This window comes from Schistocerca gregaria, chromosome 7 (genome assembly GCF_023897955.1).
Source record: "Schistocerca gregaria isolate iqSchGreg1 chromosome 7, iqSchGreg1.2, whole genome shotgun sequence".
NCBI classification, from domain to species: domain Eukaryota; kingdom Metazoa; phylum Arthropoda; class Insecta; order Orthoptera; family Acrididae; genus Schistocerca; species Schistocerca gregaria.
The window spans coordinates 275333989-275348796 of record NC_064926.1 but is presented as its reverse complement, the minus strand read 5'-3'; the positions used below and the strand labels follow the sequence as shown (position 1 = coordinate 275348796).

The following is a 14808-nucleotide window of genomic DNA, read 5'->3' as shown; positions in this document are numbered from 1 at the left end:
TGACAAAATTAAAATGGCTGAGGAAGAAAACTATTGTGGGGTAATAAAACAAAGTGTCAGAAGTGCAGAACTAACAGTGTTACACACACACACACACACACACACACACACACACACACACACACACACGGATGGCAATTCATCTATTCAATGTATACAATGACAGAATAGTTTCAAGTAATCAATTGAACTCAAGAAAAGAGGTGACATATTTTGAGCACTGAAATTCAAGCTATTCATTATTCTATGCAGATTATTCATGTTGATACTGAGTTGCAAAAAGTTGTCTTAAACTACTGCCACCTCAGTTTTTGTATCTTTCATTCTTTCTCCATCTCATTTATTATCTTTTTATTTAAATAATGATATAATTAAAGATTGATTTGTAGTGTAGGCTAGCTTGAAAGATGGTGGGATAATGAGATGTAATGAGAAAAAAGCTGAGCATTTCAAGTAGAAATAATACTGCATGTCATGGCCATAACATTTTTATTGTTTTCATAATATGCACACTGGAATTCACCGAGACAACTAAATGGAAAGAATTAAGATACAGAAATCACATGAAACTCACAGCAGGTGGCTACAAGTGAACCACAAATGTGCCTGAGAGCTGTGTAAGTCCATTGTTAGGTGCAGTGGATCACTCTCTAAGAAGAAACCCAAAGCACAGTTCACTGCCAAGTGATGAGACACACTACTGAGACATAGTGCATCAAAATTACCAGCAGTGGTATTCTTGAACTCCGGGAGGTAGATAACTTCCAAAGCTTTAGGTCACCAAAGTTGGCTTGGTACCACCAGTGATGAGGGTGTCCTCGCAGTACTGAAGAATTTTCCCCATTCCTTCCAGAACATTCTCCAAATTTTCTGACACTGGCCTGCACACCAGATCCCTCATCCATGTAGCTGAGTAGGTACAGAATCTGCCTGCCATTTGATGGCTATGGTGTGGGGGTAGACCCTCAGCATTTAGTATACTGGCTAGCAGTGCCAGGTATCTCCACTGCTGCTGCTGATCCAGTAGCATATCAGAATCAGAGGTTGCTAACAATGACAATGGAGACAGCAGTTATGCCAGCTATTCTGAGTCCTAGGGAGGTGTGATGGCTGTGATTGTTGTGAATGTAGCAGTAGCCACATTTTGTGGGTTTGAATGCTGGAGCCCATGTTGTTCCCCACTGTCATTGATGTGTTGCTGCTGTTGGTATCAGCCGCTGCAGTGTGACAGCGATGTTGCAGATCTCAAAGAGCAGTTGATGCTGTCAGGTTTTCTGTGACGGTGACGAAGAGGGCATCCAAGCCATTACAGCCATGGTGATTGTGACCTCTGACAGCCTTAAAAAAAGTAAAGCAAAGCTCCACTGCTCTGGCCTCAGATGGGTCAGTCAGGACCAACCTTCTGCCATGTCATCCTTAGTTAGTGGCATCATTTAAATGTGATATGGAGGGGTGTAGGATCAGCTCGCTGCTTTCCCCAATGGTTTCAGTGGAGGAGCTCCATAATAGATTATTGAAGCATGTGGAATGATGAAATGGGATTGGGCTGTATCAGTACCTAATAGAAGTGCGCCACCCAAGAGGGACAGACAGTGAGAAACACAAGTAACATCTCCAAAGCACTCTGTGATAACCTAGTAGGCTCCCCCCATACTCAGGAAACCCCGAGGCTTGCTATAGAGCATCACCGTGTCTGCCTTTGTGTTGCCATAGCAATGGAGAAATCCTGTAGTATCTCATAATACAGCTCACTGTTCAGAAAAAAAAAGCAAGCTAGTTCTCCAGTCTTACTAAATACCATATCAGTGACAACTGGGAGAAAAGATGAAGTATCTGCATTTGCTTCTCCTCTCTTTGGTTTGAAGTGGTGACATAACTTTGTTTTCTGGTTCTGTTCAGTAGGCAACAGAAATCCTTGAAACTTCAGACTGACATAAAACTCAAGCACCAGAAAGAATGCTCTTCAAAGTTATGAACTTGTAGTCAAGGAAGAACACAAATAAAACAAAAAACCAGTCAGTAAAAATAATCATAACAGTTACCAGAAGATGAGTTTTGTTGTCTGGGCTCAGAATAATTGTCATAGACAAAAGTAGAGACAATATAAAATGCCTACTAATAACAGAGAGAAAAAAGAGAGATTTGTTAACACTGAACATAAACTCAATTGTTATGAAGTCTATTCTGATGGTATTTGTCCAGCAGACATACCAGAAATATTAGTCTTATCGTAGTATGTATTATTAGTATTGTGTGTGAGGCAAACATAACAAAAGCCAAGTAGTTTCATTCTGGGAGAAAATAGAAGCATGTATAACAGTTTTTATTGCACATAAATATTTTTTTATATTTATATCTGTGAAAGTAAATAAAGAGCTAACACAGAAACTAAATGATTTTCGTTGATTATCTTGTAAATGTTAGATATACAGTCCAAAGTTATTTCGAAGTTTTGAATATTTGTGTAGGTTATCAGGAAGTGCTGCAGTGAAGTCGAAGAATGTGTGTCTTCACCTTGTTGACAGCCATATGACCCTTGCACAGACAGGTGTAGTGCAGTTGTTTACACAGCCACATCCATCACGGATTTGTGCGTCTCCATACTGGGGAAAGACTCCACCCAGATTACAGCCATCACAGAGGGATAAAAGGAACAGTAAGTAACAGCCAACCATCCTATAGTATGTTAGATCACTGTATATTGTGCAGTGTTCATGTTAGATGGTGGTGTGAACAACAAAATGAGAAAAATGGTAATAACAGTGTTCCATGCTTGCCTAGCTGCTATAAACTGCATAACAGTTTAAGAAGTCTTGTTAGTAACGTTGACTCCATCAGAAATTTTTTTGTGTACCACAAACTTAATTAAATATTAAATTTGTCTATTTTCAGTGACAATTTGTTTAGCATTTGTAATCTGCTCCGACAGCATAGTGTGCTCCATGTTGTTTCCAAGAGAGTGAGATGAGCTTATATTTGATAAATGTGTGCAATGTTTTAACAGCTACTAGCTCTGAACACTAACCTGTTTCTATGTGGATGTTAGGGAATGTTCTGTACCATTTTGTGAATATTGATGTAGATTCCTAACTCAGATTCACACACATAGTGTACAAACAACTTAGGGATGTAGACTGGAGCTCGCTTACAAACAGACAATGTTCATTACATTCCTTTGGCAGAGGCTATCAGCCTCTACTATTTTTACCTACCACACTTCCCTCCAGTAGTAAATTGATGATTCCTTGATGTCTCAGAATGTGTCCTACCAACTGATCCTTTCTTCTAGTTAGGTTGTGGAACAAATTTCTTTTATTTCCAGCTCTATTCAGTACCTCATCATCATTTATGTTATCTATCCATCTAATCTTCTGCATACTTCTGCAACACCACATTTCAAAAGCCTCTATTCTCTTCTTAGCTAATCTGTTAATAATCCATGTTCCACTTCCATACATAACTAGACTCCAGACAAATACTTTCAGAAAAGACTTCCTAACACTTAAATCTATACTCAATGTTAATAAATTTTTCTTCTTCATAAATGCTTTTCTTCCCATTGCCTGTCTACATTTTATATCCTCCCTACTTCGACCATCATCAGTTATTTTGCTGCCCAAATAGCAAAACTCATCTACTATTTTAAATGTCTCATTTCCTAGTCTAATTCCCTCAACATCACCTGATTTAATTCATTTCAGCTATTTTCTATTATCTTCATTTTGCTTTCATTCATATTCATCTTATATCCCCCTTACAAGACACTGTCCATTCCATTCACTGCTCTTCCAAGTCCTTCCCTGTCTGTGAAAATTACAATGTCATTGGCAAACCTCAGTGCTTTAATTTCTACTCCAAATTTTTCTTTGGTTTCCTTTACTGCTTGCTCAAACTACAAATTGAATAATATTGAGCATAGGCTACAACTCTGTCTCACCCTCTTTTTAACGTCTGCTTCCCTTTCATGTTCCTTGACTCATATAACTGCCATCTGGTTTCTGTACAAACTGTAAGTAGACTTCTGCTCCCTGTAGTTTATCCCCATCATCTTTAGAATTTGAATGGGTGTATTCCAGTCAACGCTGTCAAAAGCTTTCTTGAAGTCTACTAAAGCTATAAACGTAGGTTTGCCTTTCCTTACTCTGTCTTCTATGAGAAGTTGTGGGGTCAATATTGCCTCACATGTTCCTACATTTCTCCAAATCCAAACAGATCTCCCCTGAAGTCAGCTTCTATCAATTTTTCCATTCCTCTTCTGTAAAGAACTTGTGTTAGTACTTTGCAAGAGCAGCTTATTAAAATGGTAGTTTGGTAACTTTCACACTTGTCAGCACTTGCTGTCTTTGGAATTGCAATTATTATATCCTCCTTGAAGTCTGAGGGTGTTTTGCTTGTCTCATAAATCTTGCTCACCAGATGGAAGAGTTTTTCATGACTAACTCTTCCAAGCGTAACAGTAGTTCTAACAGAATGTTGTCTGCTGTTGTGACCTTGTTTCAAGTTAGGTCTTTCAATGTTCTATCAAATTCTTCATTCATTATCATATCTCCCATCTCATTTCCATCTACGTCTTCTCCAATGTACATAGTATTGCCCTCAAGTACATATCCCTTGCATAGACCCTCTATGCATTCCTTCCTTTCTATTCTTTGCTTAGAACTGGTTTTCCATCTGAGCTCTTGATATTTTCTCCAAAGGCATCTTTAATTTTCCTATAGGCCACACCTATATTTCCCCTGGTGATACATGCTTCTAAACCCTTAAATTTGTCCTCTACCGATTCCTGCTTAACCATTTTGCACTTCCTTTTGATCTTATTTTTTAGATGTTTCTATTCCCTTTTGTCTGCTTAACTTACTGCATCGTTATATTTTCTCCTTTCATCAATTCAGTTAAATATCTCTTGTGTTACCTAGGGATTTCTACTAGCCCTCGCCTTGTTACCTACTTAATCCTCTCCTACCCATTCTTCTTCTGCCGTATTACTCTCTCCTGTTCTTGTCAAACATTGCCTAATGCTCCCTCTGAAACTCTCTGCAACCTTTGGTTCTTTCAATTTATCCAGTTTCTACCTCCTTAAATTCGTACCTTTTTGCAGTTTCTTCAGTTTTAATCTACACTTCATAACCAATAAATTGTGCTCAGTGTTCACATCTGCTCCTGGAAATGTCTTACAATTTAAAAACTGGTTTCTAAATCTCTGTCTTGCCATTATATAAACCAGTCTGAAACCTTCCAGTGTCTCCAGATCTTTTCCATATCTACAACCTTATTTTATGATTCTTAAACCAAGTGTTAGTAATGACTAAATTATGCTCTGTGCAAAATTATACCATGCAACTCCCTCTTTCATTCCTTTCCCCCAGTCCATATTCACCTACTATTTTATCTTCTCTTCATTTTTTTACTATAGAATTACAGTCCCCCATGACTATTAAATTTTTGTCTCCCTTAACTAACTGGATAACTTCTTTTATCTTGTCATACGTTTCTTAAATCTCTTCATCATCTGCGGAGCTAGTTGACATTCGAACTGGTACTACTGTGGTGGTTGTGGGCTTCTTGCCTATATTGGCTATGATAATGTTTTCACTATGCTGTTATAGTAGTTTGTCCGCATTCGTATTTTCTTACTCATTATTAAACACACTCCTGCATAACCCCTGTTTAATTTTGTATTTATAACCCTGTATTTATCTGACCAGAAGTCCTGTTCCTCCAACCACCATGCTTCACTAACTCGTACTACATCAAGCTTTAATGTAACTGTTTCCCTTTTTAAATTTTCTAACCTACCTGCCCGATTAAGGTATATTACTAACAAAGAGATAGAGGGGCTGGCCAGTACTTACCTCAGCTCAGTACAGCCGATAGAAACACAAAAAACAACCGAAAATTTAAGCTCCTAGCTTTCGGAATAAATGTTCCTTCATCAGGGAGGAGAGAGGGGAAAGAAAGGGAAGAAGGGAAAGTGGATTTAGTTACTCACAACCCAGGTTATGAAGCAACAGGGAAAGGAAAACAGGGAAGGTAGCAAGGATGGAGGCATGGTTGTCAGAGCTCTGACATAACCTGGGTTGTGAGTAACTAAATCCACTTTCCCTTCTTCCCTTTCTTTCCCCTCTCTCCTCCCTGATGAAGGAACATTTATTCCGAAAGCTAGGAGCTTAAATTTTCGGTTGTTTTTTGTGTTTCTATCGGCTGTACTGAGCTGAGGTAAGTACTGGCCAGCCCCTCTATCTCTTTGTTAGTAATTGTTTCACATCTTTATATGAGATTTTCCATTAATTAGTTCGATTAAGGTATATGACAGTCAATGCACAGAACTATAGAACGCCAGTTTCATTTCTCCTGATAATGACATCCTCCTGAGTAGTCCCACCCAGAGATCTGAATGGGGGCTATTTTACCTCCAGAATGTTTTACCCAAGAGAATACCATCATCATTTAACCAAACAGTAAAGCTGCATGTCCTTGGGAAAAATTACAGCTGTAGTTTCCCCATGCTTTCAGCCTTTCACAGTACCAGCACAGCAAGGCCATTTTAGTTGATATTACAAGGCCAGATCAGTCAATCATCCATAGTATTGCCCCTGCAGTTACTGAAATTGCTGTTTCCCCTCTTCAGGAACCACACATTTGTCTGGCCTCTTCAACATATACCCCTCTGTTGTGGTTGCACCTAAGGTATGGCTGTCTGTGTCACTGAGGCACACGCGCCTCCCACCTATGGCAAGGTCCATGTTTCTCCAAGATAGGAGAGTGAAAAAAACTGATCTGAAAGGGTCAGAAGATGGGAAGAAGAAACATGATGAACAAATGAAATAGTATCATAACAAAAGAAATGAAAGACAGATAAGGAACTGAAATGTGGTACACACTTTACCAATCTGTGAAGAATAAAAAATGTCCATGTGCATCTTCTGTATGTAGCAGTATAACAATCTGAACTGTTTCAGCATTTGTGTCAGTCTTCCACAAGCTCTCACAACTACTACCCTTTCCTCACTCCCCCCCCCCCCCTTACTGACCCCCCACCCCCTTTGCACATCCCCCCCATGCTCACCTCCCCCCTTCCCTCATGCTAATCCTCCCTCATGCTTATCACCACTCCCCTTGCTCACCCAACTTCCTTGCCCCATTTTGCTCACACCATTTAGCTCACCCCCTCTCTGACTATCTCCCTCCCCCATTTGGTTATTTTATTTAGTTATAGAGTTAATTCATGTTCATGTTGTTCCTATGACAGCTTATTATTGTAACATACAACAATCTTTAAGATGCAAATTTTGTACAAGTAACAATATCACAGCACTAAATGAGATGTTAAGAGGATGAAGTTTTATCTTCATCAAATATTTCTCCCCAAAATGAGATGTACATAAAATTATTGTGGTGCATTTTTACTGTCTGTCCCATGTAGTGAAGTAGGGACAATTTGTACATATGAGACCACACAGAGTGAGAACTGCTATAATAATGTAAACAGTCAGCATTAGAACAGAAGTGAAAGACAGAATTTTTTTGCATTACATACATTTAATCTGACATGGTTCTTCCAGAGAATGTTGACCGTGCGAGTGAAGATGAAGGCCACAGTTCAGGATTTGAAGAAGATGAACAGTCTTTGTCTCAGGGTGGATCAAAATCATCACCGCTTGCACTTAATAAACTTTTGAGTCGATCTAGAGGTTCACTGTTGGTAGGTATACATCATTCAAATGAATCCATGTGTCATGAAATCTCTCTCTCTCAATGTAATATTTGTAATATTTCTTACTGTGCTTTCTGTTCTACTATGCATCTCTCTCTCTCTCTCTCTCTCTCTCTCTCTCTCTCTCTCTCTCTCTGTCTGTCTGTCTCAATGTAATATTTCTTACTGTGCTTTCTGTTCTACTATGCAGTATTCAATGATACCATATGTCAACTGTATCAAAATAGTAAAATCTTACATGGACGTTTGCAGGCTGTTTGTGGGGTTAATGATGTCATCTTAATTTCATAGTAGCATGAGCATTACTGTTAATTTGACATTCGCATATCATGTGACACAATAAGAATGAGAGAAATTTTCCTTACTATCACTAACTTTCTGGTGCATTTGTGTGTGTGTGTGTGTGTGTGTGTGTGTGTGTGTGTGTGTGTGTTTGTTTGTTTGTTTTAATGTTTTAATTTGTTAGTGTAAGCAATGTGGCACTGTGAATTATATTTGTGGATAATATTGTAAGAGTGATTGTGGGATTTGTTTTTTGTATCAGGGCTCTTTTCCAACATCTTCACCTGATGAAACCTGCCCTCAGCAAAAGACAGGAGCTGGAAATGGTGCTGCCTCCATTATGCTTCCAAAGGACTACAACCCAGTAGCTGCTATTCAAAGTGTTGAATCAATGTACAACTTCCTTAACAAGACTCTGCACAACAGCCCTAAATCTCTGAAAGAAGAATCTCCTTGTATTGGCAGTGGCATTGGCTATAAGCAGATTGTAGCTTCAAGAAGACTACATGAAATGGAGGTATTAAAAGAAAAATTCACAAGAGAAAACTATAAGACAGAATTTCTGGCAATTGTTTATCTTCAGGAGGCCAAATATCAGTATTTCCAATAGGCAGATAAAAAAATACTATCGTATCTTTGGGGAATTGTTATTTCCTTGGGAATTGCAAGTCATTCATTCCACAGGATGAGAGGAAGGGACCCACCTATTGTGCAGTGAGAAGGAAACAAAGATATTTGGGGATATTTTAGTTTCATTCTAGTATATACCAAAGCATCTGAAAGTATGTTTGAGTTATTTAACTTTTCCGTAACAGTGTTTGGTAATTGGCTCAATTGGAAGACATGCTGCAGCAGTGCTCCATGATGTTGGTTGTTCTCAGTTAGGTGAATTGAAACTAAAATGTTCACCTTTGGCTCACTAGTGCAGAATGTGTCACTAAGGAGCACTCTGTTCATGACTCTATTGTATAGCACTAAACTTGGATTCATTAAAGGATGTTCAGTGTTCATGTAAATTAGGACGAAATATGCTTGGCAGCAACACTAAAATTATCTGTTGACACAATCATCACTCTTCAGCAACATCCATTAATGATACATCATAGAGATGAGTAGTTATTATTGAAAATGCCGTGTTATAAAGCTGGAGGAAAGTAAGCAGAAAAAGGAATTATCTTCAAAATTCTTCCCAGCCAAAAATGAGTTGTTAATGCAGATCTCATTGAATCAGTATAAAGATGCAATACAAGGCAAGTTACTATGGCCAACAAAGAAAAGACATACAAACATGTTGCTGCTGATTTTAATTCACAGAAGGTAGGAAAAGAATGTGACTGCAAATATTTGAAAATGTGTTATGACAATTTTTTTGTAAGTTCTTTTATGTAAATTCATTGTTAGGAAATGCCACACTCATTGCATGGTGACTCCCGTTAGCTTCATTTTCTGTTGATCTGGATGTTCTTAATAGAATCTCCTAATAAACAATATCATGCATTTCGAATTCCTCATGTGATGCACTGATAGCTATGTTGTATAATACAAGTCAAATGCTGCAACTATAATAAGTGCCGAACACTTTAATTTTCCCTGAGTCCTAAACTTAAACGTCTTACATTTTATGCAAACATTGACAGAATTGGAACAAGTGGTAAGTGGGAAATAATTTGCAAGAACTGACGAGGGACCAAACCTGAGATCTTATGGACAGTATTCCAGCAAGCAACACTCATCCACCAAGTGATAATTAACAAATAGACTTACTTATGTATAGTACTATTTGTACTCATGAATGTATGTGCATTTGGCACAGTGGCTTTAGCACTTGTCCTATGGTTAATAGTTTAATGGGAATTGTGTAGTTATGCTATTCGAGCCTAGAAAACATGTCTGCATTTCTCTAAGAGGTGTTCAATCACTGTTGGCATATTGTTAACTCCATGTATTTAACGTTTCGCTAGAAATATTTCCCTTTCTTACACTACTGGTAAAGTACCCATAAAGTGCTACAAACAAATCACATTGAACCATCTCCAACAATATATATGAGACCAGTTAGTGTGTAAATTCATTACTTACACATCTGATAATTTCTTAACGTAACCTTACACATCTATAAAAAGTATTTCGAGATTCAGCAGTGTGAGGGTGTCATACTCAAGTATTTACTTTAATTTTTGTGTTAATAACAACTTCTTTTTTATTTAATTATTTTTAACTCATATTTGTGCAAAACAAAAGCATCCTTCTGTAATGCTGCTAGGTTGCAAACTAAAATTTGCAGCTGAACTTGAGTCGAACACCAAAATCTCACCAGTCTAAGATGATCCTACTGCATGGCGATATAATCTGAGATTAGTGTTTATGCAACTCAGATTTATGAAATCAGCTTGACCTGAGGCTGTTTCTTGTGTTGATCTCAAGTCAACTGCTTTATACAGGCTGGTCAAAATAAGAGGTCCTACATCTTATAAACAAAATACAGACTATCACTCATTTATTATGAACACCGAATACAGAGTAGTAAATTATTATCATGAAAAACAACATACTGAACTTGTAATAGGTCAATAGTTCACAACTCAGCACACCTCAATGTGTCTGGAAACTTCTGCCAATTCATTTTATGTGATTTCTGCAGTTGCATTGCGAATGATGGTTTTCAACTCTTCAGTTATATGTGGGTTGTTGTGCAGACTTTAGCCTTTTATTACGCCACAAATAAAAATCACAGATAGACAGATCAGGCTCTCTGGGAGGCCATGACCATGTGTAACCCGTAATTTATTCTCCAAAAGTTTACATATGCATTGACTCACATGAAGTATGCGCCATAGCACCATCTTAATGGAAAAATGCATACCCTCATTCTTCCTCTCTTAGCTGTGCTATGGGTGGATGCAACAGTTCTGTTACATACCCTTGAGAGCTCATAGTGTTGTTAAAGGAAATGGGGCCTGCAATTCTTTGACCTAAAACTGCATGCCAAATGCCTACTTGCAAATCAAGCAGAGGCACTGCCAAATGTTTCATGTGATTGTCTGTTCACCAGTGGCATATGTTTGGAGAGTTCATCTACCTGCTAAGGTGAAACCATGCTTTATCTGATGTAGAGATTTGGATCCAGATAACCACCAACATCATGAATGGGTAACCATTTAGTATTGTCGATGTGCATAATCCGTAGGTTTTAATGCTTGTATCATTCTTACTTCGTATGCTTACATTTGTAACAGCTTCAGCATGTTCTGGCATGACGTTTATTTGATGTTTAGTTGGGAGGATAGATGTCTAGTTGATTTCTGTGGACTTCTTACCTAGTCACATGAACGTGTTCAATCTTTACTGACAAACAAACTTTCTCGGTATGGTTACATGTGGCAGTAGCAACTGAACCTGTTACTCTAAAGTTAGTGATCAATTTCTGCACAACATGTTTTCCAAGAGCAGCTGTCTCTAGATATTTTATCATGAATCGTTCATTTAGCATTTTAAATGACTTACATCCAGAAAAGTTTCAACAAAAAACACGTTTTGTTCATTCTGCAGAACTGTATTCACAAGCTTCAAAATGCCTACTGACAATGCAGCACTAATCACTAAATCACCGCTCAAGATCGTGTGACCCCACTCAAGTGCTTCGCTAGCATTAAAAAATAACACCACTCAGACAGCTTCAGATATCATTTTCAGTATAACACAGGGCATCCTTCATCTTGGCCACCCCATACAGTGAGCTCTTAATCAGCTAAGAGTAAAACCTATGCATTTCACACATTTCCTTATGTACATAAGCTGACTTCCAGTTTATATATGAGCTAGATTATTGTGTTGTATAAATTTGTTCCAAAATTTTAGATCCAAACTTTTTAAATACATAATTCTTGCTCCCCCCCCCCCCCCCCCCGCCCCAATGAACCATGTATCTTGCCAAGGCAGAGCACATTGTCTCTCCCCCCTCCCCCCCCCCTCCACTCAGATAGGGGTAATGCAGGAGCAGGCCTAATAATGAATAAGAAAATAGAAATATGGATAACTACTATGAGCAGAGTAGTGAAAGCATTATCGTAGCCAAGGCAGATATGAACCCATCACTTCTCATTGTGGCATTATTTTATATGACAGCTCTCCCTTCCTCCTCCTGTTCCTCCTTTTCTCCCTCATCCCCTCCCTCCTTCCCTCCCTCTGACCTCCTTCCCTCCCTCTGACCTCCCTCCCTCCCTCTGACCTCCCTCCCTCCCTCTCTCCCTCTCTCCCTCCCTCCCTCCCTCTCTCCCTCTGTCCCTCTCACCCTCCTACTGTTCCTCCTCTTCTCTATCTCGTCCCCTCCCCACTCAATCTGACCTCCCTCCCCCTCTCCTTCCCTCCCCCTCTCCTTCCCTCCCCCTCTCCTTCCCTCCCCCTCTCCTTCCCTCCCCCTCTCCTTCCCTCCCCCTCTCCTCCCCTCCCCCTCTCCTCCCCTCCCCCTCTCCCACGTCCATTCCTTTGTCCTCTACCTGCCATTCCTCTGTTCCCCTCCTGCCCATCCCCTCCCTCCCTCCTCCCATCATATTTGTTTATTCAATTAATATGTGTTCTTTATGATGAACCTTGACCTGTTATAAACTAATTTCTTCACATCTGCATATTAGACTCTGCTGCATTATGTATTTTGTTTTAAGGATGCCAGTTGCGGTCTTCTTTGCCTTGTAAAGTTCCTCTAGGTGATAATTAAACTGCAGTGGTTTTGTTTATCATATGACATAAGGCTGGAGAAGTCTGTTGAAAGGATGTTGGACCTATAGCAGTTTTTAACAATATTTCATTCTTCTAGATTAAAAGGATAGGTATTTTATTTTGTTTGTTTCTTGAGATTTTAATATATTAATTTAACTGTGCTGTAGTAACAGTTCTGTTTTGAACAACGTTCTGTAATATGCGGCATCAGAAAGCTGCAGTGAAGACATTCATATACATCACTGATAGCTATTTTATGTTCATGAGTAGTGCAGCCATCAGAAACTACCATAAAGGATTAACCAGCCATACTGGCTAATGAGACGTTGGAGTCCTAATGCAGATACTGTTGGCAGACTTGTAATATCGGTACTGAGTAGGAAACTTTTAAAATAAGAGAAGGAATGTGCTTCTTACATTTGTAATTTATTTTCTGTCTTTTATGCTGTGTTTCATAGGTACTGGGCTGCATTGTGGTTGAAATGCTGCTAGCTCAACAACTAAGACCTACCAGCAGTGAACCAGTGACTCCCATGTTCAGACTTGAAATATGTCGTGCAGCTTTGTCACGAGCTGCTGACCTGGTACCACGCAATGTGAGGCATGCAATATCATTGTTGCTCATGGAAGATACCATGAGAGGTAAGTTAATGCACATATCTGACTTGTGATTTAACAATTTGTTTTGAGAGTATTACACAGAGAACAGAATCCCCTGACCCACTGTGTGATATTCATATTCATATTCATATTCTTTATTCACCATTGACCACCTGAGGTGGAATAGGCAATTTACATGGATATACTATAACACTTTCCTTGAATAATATCTTAAAGCTAAATGAACATTGCAAATAGTACCCATAGATGCTAACATACACCATAACATAAGATAAATACATTCAGTGACATCACATAATGAAATACTTAAAAATTAATGTCAATTGATTTTATATTCATAAATTCTGTTATATTGTAAAAAGGATTGATTAGTAACCATTTTAGTAGCTTGCTCCTGAAGCTACTTATGTGAGCCGACCGAGAAGAAAATGGTAGTTTATTAAATATTTTTATACTATTGATTAGATGGGCATTTCCTGTTCTTGTCAGCCTGTGCCTAGGTATGTCTAATTTTGTTTTGCCTCTGGTATTATCGTGGTGTATGTTTTCTCTCATTTCGAAATCTGCTATATTGTTTTTTTGCATACAATGCTGAGGTGTATATATAAAGATTAATAACTGTTAATATTTTCAGCTGAATGAACAATGGCCGGCAGTGCTCTAATCTACCAGAATTGCTCATTGCCCTTATCACTTTCTTCTGAATTTTTAGAACTTCAGTGATGTGAAGAGAGTGTCCCCATATCAGCAGTCCATATTCTATATGTGACTGAAAGAGTCCAAAATAAATAACTCTTAAATATTCGTTCGTCACTAGGCTTCTCAGTTTCCACATTTAATACATAACTCGAGACAATTTTGTGCAGATATGGTTGATGTGTGTTTCCCACGTTAACTTAGAATCTACATGAATTCCTAGAATTTTAACTGCTTTCACCTCTATCTCTTTTGACAATCCAAGTATAATCTGCTGGTTTTTATCAGGATTGCAAAGCAGTGTATTTGATGAGAACCAATTTAGTGCCGCTTCCAGGACATCTCGCATCATATCTTCCAGAACTGACATGTTCTCATGCTGAGCAAGCAAAGTTGTGTCATCAGCATAACAGATAACAGTATTGGGGATACAATGGGGTAAATCATTGACTGCAATTATAAAAAGGAAGGGCCCAAGGACAGAACCTTGTGGAACTCCTGTCTTAACATCTAGCAATTGTGAGTCTTTGTTTCCGACAGAGGCAAACTGCTTCCTATTGTTTAGGTGTGATTCAATTACTGCCAATGCAGAGTCTTGTACACCATACAATTTGAGTTTTGCAAGTAAGATATCATGAGAAATGCAGTCAAATGCCTTACTTAAATTGCATAAAAGAACTGATGCTTTATTTTTATTTTCAAAGGCTGTTATTACTTCATTCACTATTGAAAGAACAGCATTGGTGGTATTTCTTCCCTTGTGGAAGCCAAATTGACTA

The 14808-nt window shown here is 38.6% G+C and overlaps 1 protein-coding gene across 1 annotated transcript in view; it reads left to right on the top strand.

Moving 5' to 3' along the window:
- Positions 1-14808, top strand: part of LOC126281214 (WD repeat-containing protein 81) — a 253643-nt gene that overhangs the window by 68009 nt on the left and 170826 nt on the right. The window contains exons 8-11 of the mRNA XM_049979961.1: positions 2469-2656; positions 7563-7702; positions 8259-8513; positions 13171-13354. Coding sequence (XP_049835918.1) covers positions 2469-2656; positions 7563-7702; positions 8259-8513; positions 13171-13354 — 767 coding nt within the window. The remainder of the gene's footprint in view (positions 1-2468; positions 2657-7562; positions 7703-8258; positions 8514-13170; positions 13355-14808) is intronic.